Genomic DNA, 21,359 nt, shown 5'->3' on the forward strand with positions numbered 1-21,359 from the left:
GGACTTCCTATTTTTAGAGTGCAACCTGTTTTCCTCTGGTTGACGATATTGTTCGGTAAAAATGATTAAAGTTTGGCCCACCTTTTCAATATTTACAAATTAATACAATGCTCAAACTTACTTGTAAGTGTAAAAAAAAAAAAAGAATAAATAAGAAATAAAAAAGTATTTTTTTTTAATTTGTTGATTTCATCCACTTTTTATAAAATAAATAAATAAATTCCTCACATTTACAACAACTCTCTTTAAATTAATCGTTAATTAAGTGCTACTAAAATCGTGTGATTTTATTATTTACGTGTCACTTAACACTATGTTTCAACTTACAAATGAATCATTTAAAAAAGCATAGGCCAATTTGAGAACAAATTAGAGGGAGAAGAGAACTTATTAGAAATTAAGAATTGATTTTTCGTAAAAAAAAAGAGTTTAATTGTTGTGCACTGTCGGTGTAATTTTTTTTTACACATGCATCCAATAACACGTTGCCACATCATTTAATGAATGTGACACATCATGTGTTTTTAATTACCATACATGATGTGTCGGAATATTATTGGATGTATGTGCAAAATAACTTTACACCGACGCTGCATATAAATTAAACTCAAAAAAAAAATATAAAATCAAATACAAAAACATCTGATCAAGTGACACGACAAATACTTTTAGAGCTATTTTCAAAAATAATCTAAGGAAATGACATGATGTATTTGTTTAAAAAAAATAATAATTTAATAATCCACAAAAATTAACTATTCCAACAGACTACAAGGTAAAGAGACCGAAATATGCATCCACACTAACATGAGCCTATAATGTAATTTGATTTAATTCATGTACAAATTTATTTAAGCATAAAATTCATCATTAAAAATTTAATGGGTGAATGGCTTCTATCATCTGCCAAGATTTTTTTTTAACTAAATAAATAATATTCATTCATTTAAATTCATAAGCAATACAAATTTAAAATCGATAAAAAATAAATTTATCAAATTAATTTTGAAAAGTAACACCAATTCAGAACTATTCTAATCAACACCTAGAAAATCCATTAAACAGAATCAATTATAAATAGCTAAAACTACTCGCATCATCCTGAAGTTCAAGACAATATCATAACACACAATAAAACTTAAATACTAACTTAACTAGCTCTGCAAAATTTATAGACATGGCTTCTCTGGGAAATCTTTAAACCAACTAGCAATCTCATCATCATCAACACTCTCATCAGCACCAATAATATCATCGAAATTAAAATCCGGAATATCAATAGGTCCGTTGTTATCATCAAAATCACAATACGGAAGGTCGTCAAGGCAACCAAGATCATCCAACCCCTGACCCGAACCATCAAATGTTAACCAATCCAAGTCAAACCGAGATGTAGTATCCAAATTGCGATCCGATTGTGGCACTACATTCAAAGGACTTATGTCGACCACATTATGTTCCAAAAATTCACCCTCCAGATGATTATTAGTCTCGAGACTCTCAACAATAGCTTCATTGATCGAGAGCATACCACTCTCAATCACATCAGAAACCGAATTAACCAATTCGGGCAAAGAAGATGTTGTATTCGAAGTATCAGTATCACTCTTTGAGCCATTCAAAGAGGTAACAACACTATTATAGCTAGTGTTTTTCTTCCCTTTACACATCTTCTTAGTTATGGCTTCAAATTCAAGTTTTTTATTTTCATAAGCTTTGGAAGCCTCTTCAGCAGTGTTGAAAGTTCCTAACCATTCACGAGTACCTTTAAGCGGATTACGAATTTCAGCAGCCCATCGACCCCATTTTCTCATTCGAACACCTTTGTATTTGCTTGATTTTCCTTTCACTATCGGAGTTGTCGTTGTCTTTGCAGAACTCTTACTCTTGCTCAGTACATTATCAACCTTTTTTTCAGTAACACTAACATCAGGGAGTGCAAATTCAAGAACAACTCTCTTCCTCATCATTGGTTGGTAATTTGCTTCATCCGACGACGAATCTGTTGCGTCAGGATCATCGTAGACAACTTTCAATCTTCTTGTTCTTTCAGTGACATAAGATAACTTTTGTTTGCGATTTGGTGGAGGACCCATGGTGAAATCAGCAATAATTTATTTGGTTGGTGAATCAGGCGTCAGTGTCACTGCACAATTTTAGAGACTAATCTTTTCTCTTGACCTGACTAGAACCACAATAGTCGGAAATAACTCTCTCCGAAGGTATTGTGATCGCAGTAATAATCTTCAGAAATTCCCTTTAAAATAAACACAGGAAAATATTTTAGGAATCTAAATATAAAAAAGGGAAAAAATAAATAATTTTTTAAAAGAATCAAATTGAGATTCAATCTTAAAAAGAGAAAAAAATTTACAGAATATCTTTATATGAAAATCTCCGTAACAAATAACAAATCCGTGAAATGACCTGGCACACGAAAATCAACCGAAAAAAAAATAATCAGAATCAATATTATAAAAAATTAACAAAATATGTACCAAAAAAAAAAAAAATTAACAAAATAAATAAATAAAATAATCAAAATTAACAAACCTTGTGATCCTCAAATACATGGAAATAACAGTGTTGATGAGTGAACAGAGTAGCATATAGCAAACAGAAGAATATGAAAAAGAAAGCTTCAATGAAGCTCCAATAGTTTCCGATGCAAACTCAGTCATAAATCTCTTCCTCTGCAATTTCTGATGGATTTCACACAGAAATCCAAATAAACGTTTCTTTTATCTTCTTTAATTTTCAAACAAGAAAAAAAGTAAAGTCAGAGATGATACACAACATTATAAAATTATTAAAAAAAAAAAAAAACTATTTAGCTATGATTTTTCTGTCACATATTACAAGTTCTTAATTTTCAATAATAATAGATCTCTATTTAGGTTAAAAAAAAATTGGAAATTTTCTAATTCAAACATGTAGATACAAGTAATGATTTTGAAAAAGAACACTTTTTTTTTTCTATGAAGCATAAACACTTCACGAATTAGGTCTGTCACAGTATAGAACAATTATCATTTCATAAATTATTATCAGTATTGGGTCCGTACCTCGTAATTTTTTGTAATCCTATGAGAATGAGAAGAAGAAGGTTGAAAGAAAAATTTACCTGAGTTGTTTAGAAAATCTTCTTGTGTTGTCTTCTTGATTTTAACACTGAAAAATTATGATCACTATGTCACTGATTTTCTTTTCTATTTGTCCATCAGTTTTCATCAGCATTTAGTATATAACGGTTTCCATAATATCCGTTACACGGATTCATTTTTTCTAGGAGTCGATTAATTATTTTTAAAACAAAATAAATCTTTCCATATGTTTATTTTGACCAAAATAAATTTTTTCTTTATGTGATTTGTTTAAATAAGTTACTGGATATGTATTCCAGTCTTGACCAAAAAAAAATAAAACTTGTATATGTGGCAGTGACTGTAAAATTTGTAAAAATAGAATAAAATAAATTTTAAAAAATAGAAAAAAAATAAAATAAATATATTCCAGTTACTCAAAAATATATTTTACAAATAAGGATCAAAATATTTAACACTCTTGATATATACTATACTTATTTTAGGAAACTCTTGATTTACTACACTTGTTTATACCAAAAAGAAAGAAAAAAGATTATACTTGTTGAGCAAGCAAAGAAAAATAAATATTGTACAAAAAAAATATTAAAACAAAGGAGAATTATTCTTCTTTTTTTTTTCACCACCAGTATCGGCCCACTAAACCGTCTAATTTAGTTTGTAGGTTAATTTTGACATCAAATGGTTCCATATATTTACGATTAAGGAGTCGTTATGTATCAATTGAATTGTTTTTCTTTTGGGAAAATAAATATAAATTTTCTACGGACCAAAACCTATATTGTGTTCAAAAGAATGATTTTTAAATAGTTTAAGAATTGGACACATAAATTTCAATACAGCATTTCTATATTTAATTTAATTCTTTTATGAAAAATTACTTTAGATTATTTGTTATATATAGCATTTTCCAAATAACTTGATTTTATATTTATTTATTTTTTACTAATATATTTTTTTGGTACAATATTGTTTTGAATAATATTACTTTCTCTTATATGTTTAAATTTCTATTATTTTTTTCCAATTTTAATATTTACTTCAAAAAAATTCTAATTTTATATCAAATATTATATAAATTATACTCCTACCAAATAATATTTTTGCCTATTTTCGTTATTTTTTAAAATAATTTTTCTTTTCAATCTGATAAATATTTTTTCAAATAACCTCATAAGGTTTGGTCTAGTCGTGAGATTTCGGTAGATTGTATCCGAGGTTCAACTCTCATTGGCAATATTGTAAACAAAAAAACAATAACATTGTAAGTTTTGTAACTTGCATTTTCTTTTAAGAAACTAAATTAGTTCATCCAAATTGGCACCAGAGAGAATCAAACATGAGACCTTAAGGAGGAGCACACTCCCAGGTCCCAAACTAATACCACCAAACCATTGTAGCTTGCACTAGAGGTTATTTATCTTAGTTTAGAATAAGATTGAGATAAATAAACACACTACAAAAAAAAACGTTCCTTTTTGCGGCGGTTTTAGTACTATTTAGCGGGGGTAAACAACCTCCGCAGGATGTTTACCGGCAGTTTTAGACGGCAGTTTTTTTGAACTGCTAGTATCACCCTTTGAAACCGCCGAAGTTTAGTTGATACATTTTCTGGGGGGCCCATAAAACAAATGCTGATTTTTTTTTTTTTTTTTAAAAATAATTTAATCTTTATACTTTAATTTTTTTAATATATATAATATTGTCTAATATCAAATGTAACTAATAATTCATAATAGCAAAAAATTCATAACAAAATATAGAATCAGTATCACTTTTGTTCATCTTCTCAAATCAAAACACACCAAAATGTAAATTTGCTTACATTGTACAATCCAACAAAATGGTGTTTGATAATAATCCTATATATAATCTACAAACCATCAGATGTTGCTATGGACAAAAAATAAAAACAATCAAATGTTGTTTCAACCACATGATGATCCTCTTGCATTCAAAGGTGAGTCAGACTCGCTTGCAACATGAGGCTGAAAATAAAAAATAAAGATTTAATTAGTATAAACGATTAGTTCATTCATAATAATTCAATCACAAACCCTTTTGAAAGATGAAAACTCAAACATATTTCAAATAATCTCTTTTGAACTTTAGATTACTTGTGTTCAACACACTAACATTCGATAAACCAAAATTTTGAGCATGTTACTTTTGAAGATAGGCCAATAAAAGAACTTACATTCGATAAACCTAAGATGTCATCCACTTCCTGAGGAATCCCTCCTTCTTTCATCATAAGGTAAGCTTTAAATGTAGCTTCCAAGTTTGTGTACTTTCCTTGCCAAAAGTTAGAAGATGATGTATATGCAACATTTAAAGAATTACTTAGATGTGAAAGTCGAACTCCGTTGCTTGTAAATGTATTAGTAGGAGCTGCTGCCATACCCATGCATCGCACTCTCCCAGGATGCTCAGACCCAAGCACTCTACCGACAACATCATTAGGCGAAATTACAGATTCATCAACACTGCTAGCTAGGCTTCTGTCCAATTTCCAAATACTAAAACAGAAAAAAAATGTCAAAAACGATAATAAATTATATTAAATAGTAAAACATATGAAGTTAATTAGTAAAACTACCATCTCGTATCTTTTTCACGAAAGAGGTTTAGAACTACCAGTATGAGGGATCACTTGCTTGCTTCGATTTTCTTTATTTTTTCTACAACGCTCCTATTAAAACCAAAACAAGGCCATAAGAATAACAATTCCATATCTAACTGTCATCAAATTGAAATAAGGCATCACAGTGACATGGTATAATATTTTAACTGTTAATGTAAATGAAAAGCTATAAAAGATGATGATGAAGTGTTTTAAAACATATAGATCATAATAGATGTATATAATTTTGAAGTGTATTTTGATATAGTTGAATGAAGAAGATGATGAATAATATGAAAAAGATGATGAACCTGATGAGTGTTCTTATAAAATCTGGGTCTTTGTAAATTTTAATAAAGATTTATTTAAAAAAAAAATTAAGATTTTTCTATGTGGCTTGTCAACTCATCATTTTTTAAATAAAAAAAAAGACTAACTTGTGCACATTTATAAAGATAAAGGACCTATTTGTGACAAACAAAAGATATATAAAGGACCAATGTGTTAAAAAAAATAATAAAGGACCTCAAATGTAATTTTGCCAATTAAAAAGTATAGTTTTTACCAACAATGAATTGGTCCAAGTGGTAAAGATTTTGATCCCCTTAAGCATGTGGTTAGATGTTCGATTTCTGACTCGTGTGCATGGAGAAAAATCAATTGGGAGGAGAGAACTCATCTTGTGTACCCTTGTGTACCCCACATGTTTTCCAACGGAAATTAGTTATCGCTAACGGTGTTGGAAACTTTATATTAATATCATAGTAACACAAAAACTATTTTTTAATTCATTTATATTTTTCTAATATTTTTTTCTGGTACAGTTTCTTTGAATAAAATATTGATTTCTCTTATATGTTTAAATTTTTATTATTTTCTTCCAATTTTAATATTTACTTAAACAAATTCTAATTTTAATATTTGCTATCCGTGGTTGCACCGTAATTCATGACATTAATTTTTTTTTTTTTTTACTTTAGTAGCTTGTGATTCTGCAATAAAAAGTAGTAGCTAGCAAGCCCAAACATTATAAACTACTCTTCATGACCTCAAGGATCACAAACTCACTATAAACTACCTCCATGAACTCAAGGTGTGGGTGGACTACTCACACTTTGACATGATAACACTACTATGAATATATGAATGAAAACAAGCACAAAGACAAAAATTTGAGCAAAAACTTTTATTAGATTGTGCAAGTAATACAAAGCTTGATTGATGATGTTTACATGACTCATGTGTAAAGGACTAAAGTGTTAAAAAAAAAAAATAAAGGACCAAAGTGTTATAAAAAAAAGATAAAGGATCAAAGTGTTACAAAAAAATAAGATAAAGGATCTGTAGTATAATTTTGCCTAATTCTATATGTCCCTAAAATAAGTATATTAATAAACAAAAATACAAAATTTTAATGTTGTATCGGGTCCCTTAACCATTTGGTTCTGGGTTCGATCCCCGACCAGTGCGTATGGAGAAGCATTTGTTGGGAGAGGTCAACCCCTTAAATGGATCTCAGTTGCCTTGAGGGGATTAATCTATGCAGTTGCGCGCGGAGGATACCTTTGGTTTACCAACAAAAAAAATTATACACATTCTCTATGATAAATGATTTTACATATAAAATCCTATAATATATTCGTCCTTGTGAACATAACTCAATTTGTAGATATATTGTATTTTATATGCATGACTGAAGTTTGAACTCCGGATCTCATAGAGAGTTCATATGTTAATGATCTATAACTTAATTTTTTTTATCAATGGAGTTCCATGACGCAGCATAGAGAGTATCAAAATTGTTGATACGGTACCTTATCATCAATTTAATATCATTAATTTCAGTTAAAAAATAAATATAAAAGGGACCACTTGTTAATAATGTATGATACTCAAATAATATCATCATTGGAACAAAATATGTATGAGTTGTAAAAGTATTATATGACATTGTAGGAATCACTTATTAGTAACATATGATATCCAAAGTGATATCATCGTTGAAATGTGCTCTTATGTCACACTGGTTGTGCATTATTATATTTTTTCCAAATTTTCCCTTTCTATAAGAAAAGGATGAAGCCCATAAAAAAAGGATGAAAAGTTCACAAAAAGGATTTAATTATACTAATGATTAGCAAATATTTTGTGTTACCCCTTTAGTAAATGAGCTAAATAGCCAAACACAACACATTGCTTTATTTAAGAGACACTTCATAATGATTATAATTTATAATTTTAGGAAGGGATTTTTTACAACCCCTTAATCGTTAATATATTTTAAATTTTCTAAAACAACATTTAATTGATACATTGCAGAGTGATTAAATCATACTTTAGTTGTTACCAGTAAAGAGTGAAAAATATGTTTAAAACACTTAAATTTTTGTATGCTATGATTTTATTTTTTTCTATATTTCTTTTTGCAATGAACGTTGGAGGTAGTTATTTCTTTCATCCTTTTCAATTTTTCTTTAGTTTGTAGTTCATACACAATATTTGATTTCATTTTAGTAACATTGTTTTATTATATTTTTCATTACAGAACCAATTAGTTGTAAAACTCATGTGGATTGTCCAAAAGATTTGGATTACAGGTATGTGTGTTTTAAGAAAAAATGTTTAAAACTTAAACTAAGACCTTTTATTGGAGAATACCACAAACAAGAGATTACCGTTATGCCATGCAGGGAAGAATGACTTCTTACTCTAGCAAAAGTTCTATGCAACATACAATATTCCATAGTTGTCATTTAGTTATTGTGTTCCACCCAATAATTGTATACTTTTTTTAATTATTATCTTTTTAATTTCATAGACCTTGGAACTACGATTTTGGACTCAAGCAAGATGTTGCTAATGATCTCTCGTAATTTTGCATGCTTCGTTGGCTTTTGTTAACTCATAAAAATTATCTATTTATGAGATGAACAACAAAAACTTCACCTAAAATACTGCATATAAAGATCTTATGTTAAGTAAAAAATAATCATAAAATGAGCATAATATATCATGGAAACCAAACAAATAAATGTCCTTAGAGGAAATAAACCTAAATATATTAAGTGAAACCTAATTAGCCATGATTTCCTCTTATCTAAATTTATTTTCTTAAATACAAATGAAATACGTGCATTACTATAGGCAAGATGAGGGGTTTTGTTTGCCATAAGAAGCACCATTAACATTTGAACACAAATTGCTTAGTTTTCCTACACCACGATTTTGCCACAAATCAATTGTATTCACTGTAATGTTTTTGCATGGAAATTTTGCACTGCATTTCAAATTGACTGCAACTTGGGTATTGGAACTTCCACGAATATTCTTGAATGACACGTTACTTATTTCCACGTGTGAAGGATCCTATAACAAAATTATTTGGCAGATATTAAATTATGAGACATAAATAAAGTCGTATCAATTATCAATATTTTTAGGACTACTATTTTTAATCAATATTTATTAGATTTTTTTTACAAACAATCAATATTTATTAGATATTAAAATATCTTTCACTAAATTAGGAAACCTAAAAAAATTATGAAACATCAAATAAAATTTATCCCATTTTAAAAGTATCGATCAAAATTTACCACGAATAAAATACAGATTTTTATGGTCATGAAAGGAATTTCTCATAATTTGGATGAAAATTGGATGACTCATTTCAAATAAATCAAATTGGAATAAAATACATCTCATAGCATAATCCAATTTTTTTTTTTTCATTTAACAGTCCAAGTTCACAGTTACATACATACAAAATATTAAAATATATATTAAAAAAAAAGTGATACCAGGCTACTTGACAAAAAAAAAAGTGATATGAGTTTAATATTAAAATTATAGGATGTGGGTTAAAAGTACTAACCTTATTGCTGCAAGTACCACCGGGACAATATTCTTGATCAATAATAATGGGATTATACACATTATTCATCACAATATCCTCATACACAAAATTAGAAGCCTTCAAAGGTTTGCTCAATGTACGAGCCCATGATTTAATTCTTAGACCATTAGTTGTGTCACAAAGAGTGCAATTCCTGACTTTAATATTTTCAACATTTTCTTCCCCGTCATCACGACCGAGACTTCCAACACTAATTCCGTGACCAGGACCACAAAAAACATTCGAAATTAAAACATTCTTACTGCCGGAAATTATAGCAATACAATCATCACCGGTGCCAATATTCACACGTTCGATAGCTACCCCATTAGAGTTTGATATCTTTATTCCATCGGTGTTTGGGCTATCACCGGGAGCTGAAATTTTAACATTCGTGAATCTGATATTCTCACACCCATATGTCTTGAAATGTCCCCCTTTGCTGTTAATTGAACTCAAGTGATGAATGTAACCATTTGTCACATAGTCAAATGTCATTGACTAATGATTTTAAAAAAAAATACAAAATGTTACAACCACATAACAATATTAATCTAAACAAAACAAACATACTTAACAATAAAATAAAAATAAATAGTATTTTTTCTTTTTGACTCAAAATTAGTATTTTTGATGATTTATTTCCATATTTGTATGCATCATGATTTTGATTTGATTGTAAAGTGATCACAAGAATTATTTTTTTCAGTCATCACTATAAACTATTTATAGCATGTTTGGTTGTGCGTTTGATCACTTAGCCTTAGCCTTGTGTTTATGATCCATTTTCACGTGAAAATTAAATAAGAAGCTAATACTAATAGCTTTAGAAAGAATAATGGTGAAAAAAAAACATTTCTATTGCTTCTTGGACGCAAAAAACAAACAGGACTTAGACATGATAATATTACAAACAATAAAAATATGATACTATAGAATTTTATTTGTGAAATGAACTTACAATGGGAAAACTAGGACGACATTTGTGGTTTTTATTGCAATCCTCCCAAGCGGACGATCCTTGACCATCCAATTTTCCCTGTCCACTCACGATCAAATTCTTCACGTACCGAAAACTGATCCATTTGTCGGTTGCGAAAGATGGATCAGTCGGTGCAATTAGATCACCATCGATTATGACATTAGTCCATCCTCTGCATGGTCCATTGAAGACAATTTGTTTGAGAAAATAAGTTCCTCGTGGTATCATCACAGTGACATTTCCATTAGAATTACAAGCATCCCTCCATGCTTTCAAAAAAGCCTTTACAATATATAGCAACAAATTAGTTACATAATCAAAATCAAAATTTTAACAGAATGAGTGAAAATGGTTGGTTATATACCGCGCTGTTTTCTGTTTTTCCATCCGCGGTTGCACCGTAATTCATGACATTAAAAAGATTATTGACTTTAGTAGCTTGTGACTCTGCAATGAAAACTAGTAGTAAGCACAACGCAAACAAAACTTTTGCAGCCATTGTTGGGAAAAAAATTACTTAATTTTCACTTTTCAGAAGTGTCACAAAAACAGAATAATACGTACCTCTATATATTGTGTTAATTTGATCTCATTGATTTAATGCCGTTGATTTGCAACATGTTTACAATAGGTATGTTGATTATTAATACGAGAATTCAGTGTCTTTAACTATGGATACATTACATTACCGTTAGCAATCAAATTAAAGTTTTCTCAATCAATAAAAAGTTAAAGAAAAATCCAATTAATGGAGATCATTTTGAGGAGGATTTCCTAAGTCAATTCCATAATTATAGTTTTATTGATTAATTAGTGATTAAATTTGAATGAATATTCATTTTATTCCTCATGCATAATTTGTGACTCTAGTTCCTCGTAAAAATAAAATCTAAATTAGTCCTAACATTTTTTTTAATGAGTGACAAACTAGCCATTTGTGGCTTGTTATACTAAAGGGACTAATTTGTCTTCAATCAAAGGACTATGCACCATGACTCTCTCAAGAATCTTCTATGCACCGGTTCAAAATGCCTGAAATTTGAAAAATTACTAAGTTTCAAAGCATTATGAAGACCTTTTTAAAAAACATTATAAACTTAAAATTGTCTCAATCAAATCAATTTATTTTAACACTATTTTTTTTTTATACAATTTTAACACTATTTTTGACATTATTCACAACAAGCGAGAATATACGTACATTTACTTTATTTGTCCTTATAAGCGGGGAAGAACAACACTAGGAGGGTTTTGATAAAAGAAAGCTTGTATATCTACCCATTTTTGTTTTGAAAAGTTTCCCCTCCGTTAGCATATTCATTAAGCAAAATACGTTATCCTAAAACTATATTAAAGAAACTACCCTCTATCTGATCATTCGTGAGAAAAAGTTTATTTTCATACCTTTTTGCGACATCTTTTAATCATGAGAAAACATAACTTTATGCTCCCTTGAAAAGCGATCATTTTTCAATTTTCATGATTAAGAAAAGATAGAAATACAAGACACAAAAACATAAAGTAGACATAAAAGAAGAAACAACAAGTTAAGAGACTACTATATTTAACCCATTTGAATTGGTCTGGTAGTATTGACTTGGGATCTGAAAGTATGCTCATTCTAAAGGTCTCAAGTTTAATTCTCTCTCGTATCAATTTCGGTGGGCTGATTTTGCATTTTCGGAAGAAAAAAAAAGTACTATATTATTTTTTTTTTCTTTTTCATATCAGGATCAATAGAAACACTAAATAAATAAATAAAAACAAAAAAGACACAAACAAAATCAGCAGAAAAAAATTTCCTTACAAATATTATACAATACTTCTACAATTAGTTCCCGGCAAAAGCGCTAAACACTTGACACGCTCGCAAGTGCAAAAGTATGTCGTCGTAATAAAAAGAATATTGAATATACAGTGACTAATGAGTGACAGGGTATAATTTGATTCAAGGAAATTTATTTGAGACTTATATGAAATGTTTTAGAAAATTAGTGATGATAATTAAGATGATTAGAAATGATGATGAGTATCTTTGTCAAAGCGGTTGTCAATCTCCCTAGGTGCCACTCATTCAATGGGGGCAAGACGCAAGAAGGAAGAGGAAAGAAGGTTTTTCTTATTAATATTTTATTTAATTTCATATTTTTAATAAAATAATTGAGAAATTGTCTGAATGTACAATCTCTTTATCTTTTACAATCTTCATCGGTTTTCGTTAGTATATTATTCGTACCATATAACATGACTCATAAAAAATTATCGATTTATGAGAGAAATAATAAAAACTGCACCTGAAACACTGTACCTGAAACACTGCATATAAGTATCTTGTCTTCATAAAAAAAAATCATAAAATGAGCATAATCATGGAAACCAAACAAATAAATGTCCTTAGAGGAAATAAACCTAAATACAAACCTACTTAGACATAATTTCCTCATCTAAATTTATTTTCTTAAATACAAAGTAAAACAAATGAAACATGTGCATTACTATAGGCAAGATGAAGGATTTTGTTTGCCATAAGAAGCACCATTAACATTTGAACACAAATTGCTTAGTCTTCCTACACCACGATTTTGCCACAAATCAATTGTATCCAATATAATGTTTTTGCATGGAAATTTTGCACTGCATTTCAAATTGACTGCAACTTGGGTATTGGAACTTCCACGAATATTCTTGAATGACACGTCACTTATTTCCACGTGTGAAGCATCCTACAACAAAATTATTTGGCATATATTAAATTATGAGACATAAATAAAGTCGTATCAATTATCAATAGTTTTAGGACTACTATTTTTAATCAATATTTATTAGATATTAAAATCTCTTTCACTAAATTAGGAAACCTAAAAAAATATGAAACATCAAATCAAATTTTTCCCATTTTGAAAGTATCTCGATCAAAATTTACCACGAATAAAATACAGATTTATATGGTCATGAAAGGAATTTCTCATAATTTGGATGAAAATTGGAAGACTCATTTCAAATAAATCAAATTGGAATAAAATACATCTCACAGAATAATTCAATTTTCATTTTTTTTCATTTAACAGTGTCCTAATTCACACTTACATACACACAAAATATTATTTAAAAAAAAGTGATACTTGGCCGGCTACTTGACAAAAAAAGTTATATGAGTTCAATATTAGAATTAGGACGTGGGTTAAAAGTACTAACCTTATTGCTGCAAGTACCACTAGGACAATATTCTTGATCAATAATAATGGGATTATACACATTATTCATCACAATATCCTCATACACAAAATTAGACACCTTCAAAGGTTTGCTCAATGGAGTAGCCCATGATTTAATTCTTAATCCATTAGTAGTGTCACTAAGAGTGCAGTTCTTGACTTTAATGTTTTCCACATTTTGTTCCCAGTCATTATGACCGAGACTTCCAACACTAATTCCGTGACCAGGACCACAGAAAACGTCAGAAATCGAAACATTTTTGCTGCCGGAGATTATAGCAATACAATCATCACCAGTGCCAATATTTACACGGTCGATAGCTATCCCATTAGAGTTTGCTATCTTTATTCCATCCGTGTTTGGACTATCACCTGGAGCTGAAATTTTAACTTTCTTGAATGTCATATTCTCACACCCATATGTCTTGAAATGTCCCCCTTTGCTGTTAATTGAACTCAAGTGATGAATGTAACCATTTGTCACAAAGTCAAATGTCATCGACTAATGAAATTAAAAAACAAAAATACATAAGATGTTAGAACTATCATTCTAGGACGACAAAAACAAACAGAGCTAGCTTATAAATTATTTGTGAAATGAACTTACGATGGGAAGACTAGGACGACAATTGTGGTTTTTAGTGCAATCCTCCCAAGCGGACGATCCTTGACCGTCCAATCTTCCCGGTCCGCTGACGATCAAATTCTTGACGTACCGAAAATTGATCCATGTGTCTTTCGCGAAAAATGGATCACTAGGTGCAATCAAATCACCTTCAATTCTGACAATAGTCAATCCTTTGCAAGGTCCTTTGAAGATAACTTGTTTGACAAAATAAGTTCCTCGTGGGATCATCACTGCGACTTTTCCATTAGAATTACAAGCATCACTCCATGCTTTCATAAAAGCCTTTACAATATATAATAAGCCTTTACAAATTAGTTACATAATCATAATCAAAATAAAAACAGAATGAGTGAAAATGGTTGGTTAATTATATACCGCGCTGTTATCTGTTTTGCCATCAGCGGTTGCACCATAATTCATGACATTAAAAAAATTCTTGACTTTAGTAGCTTGTGACTCTGCAATGAAAACTAGTAGTAAGCTCAACGCAAACAAAACTTTTGCAGCCATTGTTATGTTCTCTGTTCGGAAAAAATTTACTTAATTTTCACTTTTCAGAAAGTGTCACAAAAACAGCTCTATATATTGTGTTAATGATGTTGATTTCATGCCATTGATTTATTGCCGTGGATTTGCAACATGTTTACAATAGGTATGTTGATTATTAGTATTCAGTGTCTTTAATTTTGGAAACATTACATTATCGTTAGCAATCATATTAAATTTTCTCAATCAACAAAGAAGTCAAAGAAAAATCCAATTAACGGAGATCATTTTTAGGAGAGGATTTCGTAAGTCAATTCCATAATTAGTTTTATTGATTAATTATGATCATTATATTTGAATGAATATTCATTTAGTCCTCATGCATAATTTGTGGCTCTAGTTCCTCGTAAAAATAAAATCTAAATTAGTCCTAACATTTTTTCAATGAGGGACAAACTAGGCATTGGCTTGTTATAATTTAGATAGGTGTCAAAAAATTTCATGTAAACAATTGTTTGGTCAAAATAATTAACAGGACCAAAAAAATGCATAAGGGGCCAAATGTGGGGACTAGAATCGCTCGTTTAGGGGGACCAAAATCGCACACTTATGAAACATGAGAGACTAAAATGGCTCGTTTGAAATAAGGGGGACCAAAATCGCACAATTAAGAAGCGTGAAAGACCAAAACTGCAATTTAGTCTTATTATTTTTTGAGATACAAAATATTTAAATTAAGCATGTCAATTGGTGTCTCTTTTTATACTTGTGTGGCCTTTTACTTGTTGTACTTAAATGTTTTTTTATTTTATTTTTGGCTTTTAAAACATGGAAAAAAAATTGAGACTTTTTTACATATGTAATTTTTTTTTTTTGCGAGGCCTAAAACCCTAGCCTTATTGTGGCTTTGGCCTTAGGCTGGGCCTGAGACTATTAAACCTCTCAACTCTATTATCCACAAATTTGTTTCACTTTTAGCCATGTGGAAATCAGTGTTATCATGAAGTCATGGTATGTATATATGATCAAGTGATAGATAGAAAGAATTTATCAACATCGAACAATGAGAAAAATACTTGTGTTGAAAGAAATATGTTCAACAATATAGATAATGAGTTGGTTATTTAGAGATTTCAAAACATAAAGTCGCGTAATGAACAATTGTAAAACATATATATGTAATTGTTTGAGTACAATGTAATTTTGATTAAAATATTGATTAAAAATTTGCACCCCCAACCAGGGTCCAAGCACCGCCACTGGCGCCTGGGGCACTGTGCTGCCTGCGCTTGGGGTGCAAAAGACAGTGTTGCCATGCTCATAAATGTTGTCTAGGGCGTTTCCCCTGCACCTTGGGGCGCAAATTGCACTGGCAGCAACAACCTGCAAAATTCTGCAGTTTGCAAACCTTAACTGCCCAAAAATTCAGTGTTTTTACAATGAGTTTCTCCGATACATTAACATAAGTCTAAGGGGCTAAATCATAGATACCTAACAAGCATTTAAAGTTAAAAATAATAAAATCTTATTCCTAAGAACTAAGATAACCCACCTTAATTGAAAATCTCTGCCAATCCAAGCTCCACACTTCAAGATTAAACTCCAATATTTCCTCCAAGAAGTTTGTTCTTCAATCTTGGGTCCTAAATCATATCATCAACATCACATGCAAGAACCCCTTGAGTGTTGGTGATTTAAAATATTAAATGGGTTTGTGTTACCAGAGAACAAGAAGGGCGTGAGGAAAATGGAAGAAGAACTGAGAATTATATACTTCTGATTACTAGGAATTGATCTTGCATGTAAGGAGTTCTTCATTGAATTGAAAATGAAGAAGTGAGTGAATGGTGGTAGAGTTCTCTTTACTGGATCATACGAATGTGACAAGAACCAGTTAATGTAATTGTTACCTCTTCAAGTGCAGAAAAAAATTTCGATCACAATTAAACAACGTAACAAAGCCTCTACTCGTCTACACGAACGGTTCTCATTTGGTACCCGGTGCTAGCACGGCCGGCCATTGGGCCAAGCAACCAAAGACAGGGCTTTATGCCCCAACATATTTTTTTATGTATCAAAGCAATTAAGGCTTCAAAAAAAAAGTATCTTTTAATCCCCCTATTAATGCACTTTTGATCCCCTTTTTTCGAAAAAACTGAACTTTTGATCTCCTATTTTAAAAGCCAACTTTTTGATCCTCCTATTTTGAAAAATCTGAACTTTTGATCCCTCTATTTTAAAAGCCAACTTTTTGATCCCCTTATTTTGAAAAACCTGAAGTTTTGATCCCCTATTTTAGATTTTTCTGAATTTTAGTCCCCGAACTCAATTTGGTCAAATTTTTGCTAATGTGTCAAGCTTATTATTAACGTGGCAGTGTCCATGATGACAAAACATTTTCATGTCTTTAATTTTTTTACATCAAATATTTTAAAAGTATTAAACAATAAAATAATTAATTAATAATAATTTTAAAAAATAGTAAAATTAACCTCTATACATATATATAATAAAAAATCAGTAAATTACCAAAAAAAAATTAATGATTGAGAACAAAGTCAATGAACGATTGAGAGGAAGCGGACAAAGACGAAGGATGTTAACACGAGCATGATTATTTGTGTTTCTGATTTCTTAGGGTGTCATGATTTGGGAACCGACGTTTGCTTTTCTGATTTCTTTGAGTAATTTACTGATTTTTATTTATATAATAATGTAAAGAGCTTTATTTTAGTTATTATTATATAATGTAAAGAGGTTTATTTTATTGTTTTTTAATTATCATTAATTATTTTATTATTTTAATACTTTTAAAATATTTGATTTTAAAAAAAAATTAATGATATGGAAATGTTTTGCCAACATGGAAACTGCCACGTCATTAATGAGTTTGACACATCAGCAAAAATCTTACTAAATAGAGTTGAGGGACTAAAATTCAAAAAAATCTAAAATAGGGGATTAAAACTTCAGGTTTTTCAAAATAAGGGATCAAAAAGTTGACTTTTAAAATAGGGGGATCAAAAGTTCAGATTTTTCAAAATAGGGAGATCAAAAAATTGGCTTTTAAAATAGGAGATCAAAAGTTCAAGTTTTTTAAAACAGGAGATCAAAATGCATTAAAGCCTAATATATATATAATTTAGGCCCTTAATAAAAATTGGAAATGCTACGTAGCCTAGTTGTCTACACATGCTTCTTTTTTTTAGCGTGAGGTAACAGCATCGATTCCCATAGACAACTTACATTGTACTTGTTTCATTTTTTTTCCTATTTTTTCTTTCACTATCTGCAACGACATTTGTACATTACAGTATATGGGTTGGCTCTTTCTTTTTTCTTTTTTCTTTTTAATAGAAGTTGTTTCTTTTCCTTATTTTCTATAATAACTAAGTGCTCTTTTTATTTTTGGTTGGACAAAATTATATTGTTTTAATTATTTAGAGAGTATTAATTATTTTAAACAAAAATACATATATAATTGATACATTTTAAATTTTTCTAGCAATTTTTTTTAGTTTATCTTCCAATATAATATGAGTAACTTATATGTTGCGTCCAAAAGTCGTAGTTATATTGGCAAAAAAATGCTGAAATTATTAGGGTGGACGTCATAACCAGAGTTCGTACACCGGTTCTTTCAATTGTGTGTGAGTTTATAATAACTTTGTTATTTCGTCTATTTACCCAAAAAAAATATAATTTTTATGTTGTTTCAATCTTTCCTAATTTTTTTATACCAAACAAAAAATTAATTTTTTTTAGGCCTCATTTTAATGTTAGCTTTAAGCCTCACATTATGTTGGGCTGGCCCTGGGTGCTAGCCAAACGATCAAAGGTTTAGAGAGTGGAGTGCGTTTTTGGTTTCTCAAAACAAAAGTGTAACATTTGACTCCAGCACAAGGGTTCTATTTATAGAACCACTTGTGTATTCTGCAAGTCAAGTGATTATCATTGGGCTGCCGTAAGCTCATTGCTAACTAATTAGCTTTATATGCTAACCACACCCCTATTTATAAGTCTTACTCATTTTGACAATTTCATTGTGTGTAACCTATATGTTCTCGTAGCGTTGGCAATAATATTAAAGCTTATTAATATTATAAACAGCGAGTGGTGTCTAGCAACATATTACTATCCAAGTTACAAGAATGTCAAGTGATCATACGAAACTTTTCAATGATAATGTCTCTGTGTACAAATACTCTTTTGTCCTCGTATCTATATATTGAACACAAGGCATAGAAGGTGTCACCCTTTATAGTTCAATATTTATATTCCTTGATCCTGAAACATAAACGAATAAGTCTAATATCTCATATTGACTTTTTTTATTTATGAAAGGGAACAAAAAACATATTTGAAATTTAAATTAACTATCTATAAATAATTTTAAGCACACAAATGAATTTGTTTTTAACAAGCAAAAATGGAATATATTAGTACCAATAGGAGGTCCTTCCTAGCACAAGGCGTGTCAGGAAGAGCCTAAAAGTTTATACAAGCTACATGAAAACAAAAGCCAACAACTTAGTCGATGCCCGTATAAGCAAAGGGGTTCGACCACCACATATGTGAATTTAAATCAATGAATAATAAAAAATATATTTATAAGTCCACAAATTCTAGCTTAACTTGCAGAAATGCCGAAATTGCTAGAGTCAGACGTCGGCACCGGGGTTCGAATCTCGATACTCCACTTTGTGTGTGTGAGTTCTCAATGACTTTGTCATTTCGTCAATCAACCAAAAAAAATTATTTATAAATACATTTGTAATTGCAAACTACATTGCATGTAATATGCAAAGATCGGAGTTCAAACTCTCTTACTTTCACTTATTCACCTTAAAAATATGAAATTCTACCGCTAAACATTATATATAAATATGTAGAGATCAAAGTTTATATTCTATTACTTTCATTTATTCACCTTAACAAAATGAAATTAACGCCAAATTACTTTTTAAAAAATGATTTTTTCCGACAATAAATGAAAGCAACCGCTGCAAAGATAGGGGTGGTAAGGTCCAAGAATAAAAAAGAAACAAACACTATGACTCATGAGTCACGAGGATCAGTATAGCTGGCCCACTGTACATGAAAAATTGTCTAGGTCCTCCACATTACCACATGCATCTGCTAACTCAAACCCTATCGCACGTTTTGGTTCCCAAAGATTTTAGACACAATATTATTAAAGACAATTTTTATTTAAGGATCGTGTTCATTATTTTGTTTTTTATGTATATAATAATGAAACCTTACCTGCAGATCTTGGAGTATACAGGAGTATATTTAGAGATTAGTACACACCAACGATATCTTGTATCTCAAACTACCATATCATAAGTTTCTATTTCACACTAGTTTCAAGTAAAAGAAATGATTTGATGGTGTTTGTTTTTTTATGTAAATATAGACACTATATATGATTTTAAGTTACGATTCTTTTATTAATCAAATATCATTTTGCACATAAATGTAGAGATTAATTTTTTGAACCGATCGTAAAACCGCAAATGGTGCTTTTAGGTTTAAAAATATTTTCAAAAAACACTATAGTTTAGTTTCATAAATCAATTATAATTGTAGAAAACATGTAATAAACAAGTAACAAATATTAAATTAGTCAAAAAAAGTATCAAATATTAAAATTAGAAAATAAATTAAATAATGAAAATCAAGTTCCCATGAGCATAACATAGTTGTTATAGACATCATATTATATTTGTAGAAGTTAGGGTTCAAGCTCGAGATTCTCAATAATCATATTTTGCATTTTTCTAAATTTTCATTATATAAAAAAAGTACTCATTTTAATTGATGTTTAATATAATAATAATCTCTAATTCATTGATAAAAAAAAATTATGTATTTGGTCTAAAATTTAAACTAAATATATCAATAAAAAATTATTTATTTTTGCTTATAGTAAAGAATGAATGAAGTATTTTAAACATAAAATAAATAGTGTAGGACTTGGCTCGTTTAGTGGTCAGGGTAAAAGACAGGATATGATAATGTATCATATCATGTTTCAATCCAATCATGTTTGGTGAGACAACACACATATAACAAGTTAATCGTGAAACATATCATACCATGTCTCCGTAGTTCAAATATTTATCTTGAATGATGGGTTAGAAACCAACACGATAGAATAAACAAATGCTTTACTGATTTACACTATAAAATATATTTAAAAATAAAAAATGAAATTAATAAAATATAAATAATAAATAATTTGATGTTAAATTTTAAATATAATTTTTAAAAATATGTATGATTTTGTCAAAAGGATAACTTTATAATTTATATATATCATCTCAGGACTTGAGATTTAGATGACAGACTATTGATAAATAGTTGTGTAAAAATTGTGGGCAGTTGAACCCTGTTGTGAAGGATGAAGTGATACTTGCACAA

The 21,359-nt window shown here is 29.7% G+C and overlaps 3 protein-coding genes across 3 annotated transcripts; all 3 read right to left on the reverse strand.

The window, feature by feature from the left end:
* Positions 1-1,169: 1,169 nt before the first annotated feature.
* On the reverse strand, positions 1,170-2,096 carry LOC123904484 (ethylene-responsive transcription factor ERF118-like). Its single transcript, XM_045954145.1, has one exon. The coding sequence runs from the start codon at positions 2,094-2,096 to the stop codon at positions 1,170-1,172; it is 927 nt and encodes a 308-aa protein (XP_045810101.1).
* Positions 2,097-8,865: 6,769 nt separating this feature from the next.
* On the reverse strand, positions 8,866-11,103 carry LOC123904485 (exopolygalacturonase-like). Its single transcript, XM_045954146.1, has 4 exons — positions 10,969-11,103; positions 10,584-10,886; positions 9,602-10,123; positions 8,866-9,093 (listed from the first exon to the last, which is right to left on the reverse strand). The coding sequence occupies exons 1-4, from the start codon at positions 11,101-11,103 to the stop codon at positions 8,866-8,868; spliced, it is 1,188 nt and encodes a 395-aa protein (XP_045810102.1).
* Positions 11,104-13,099: 1,996 nt separating this feature from the next.
* On the reverse strand, positions 13,100-14,957 carry LOC123904486 (exopolygalacturonase-like). Its single transcript, XM_045954147.1, has 4 exons — positions 14,823-14,957; positions 14,427-14,729; positions 13,800-14,321; positions 13,100-13,327 (listed from the first exon to the last, which is right to left on the reverse strand). Exons 1-4 carry the CDS (start codon positions 14,955-14,957, stop codon positions 13,100-13,102), a joined length of 1,188 nt encoding a protein of 395 aa, XP_045810103.1.
* Between the last annotated feature and the right edge of the window lie 6,402 nt (positions 14,958-21,359).

Source organism: Trifolium pratense, linkage group LG2 (assembly GCF_020283565.1).
Source record: "Trifolium pratense cultivar HEN17-A07 linkage group LG2, ARS_RC_1.1, whole genome shotgun sequence".
Lineage (NCBI taxonomy): Eukaryota > Viridiplantae > Streptophyta > Magnoliopsida > Fabales > Fabaceae > Trifolium > Trifolium pratense.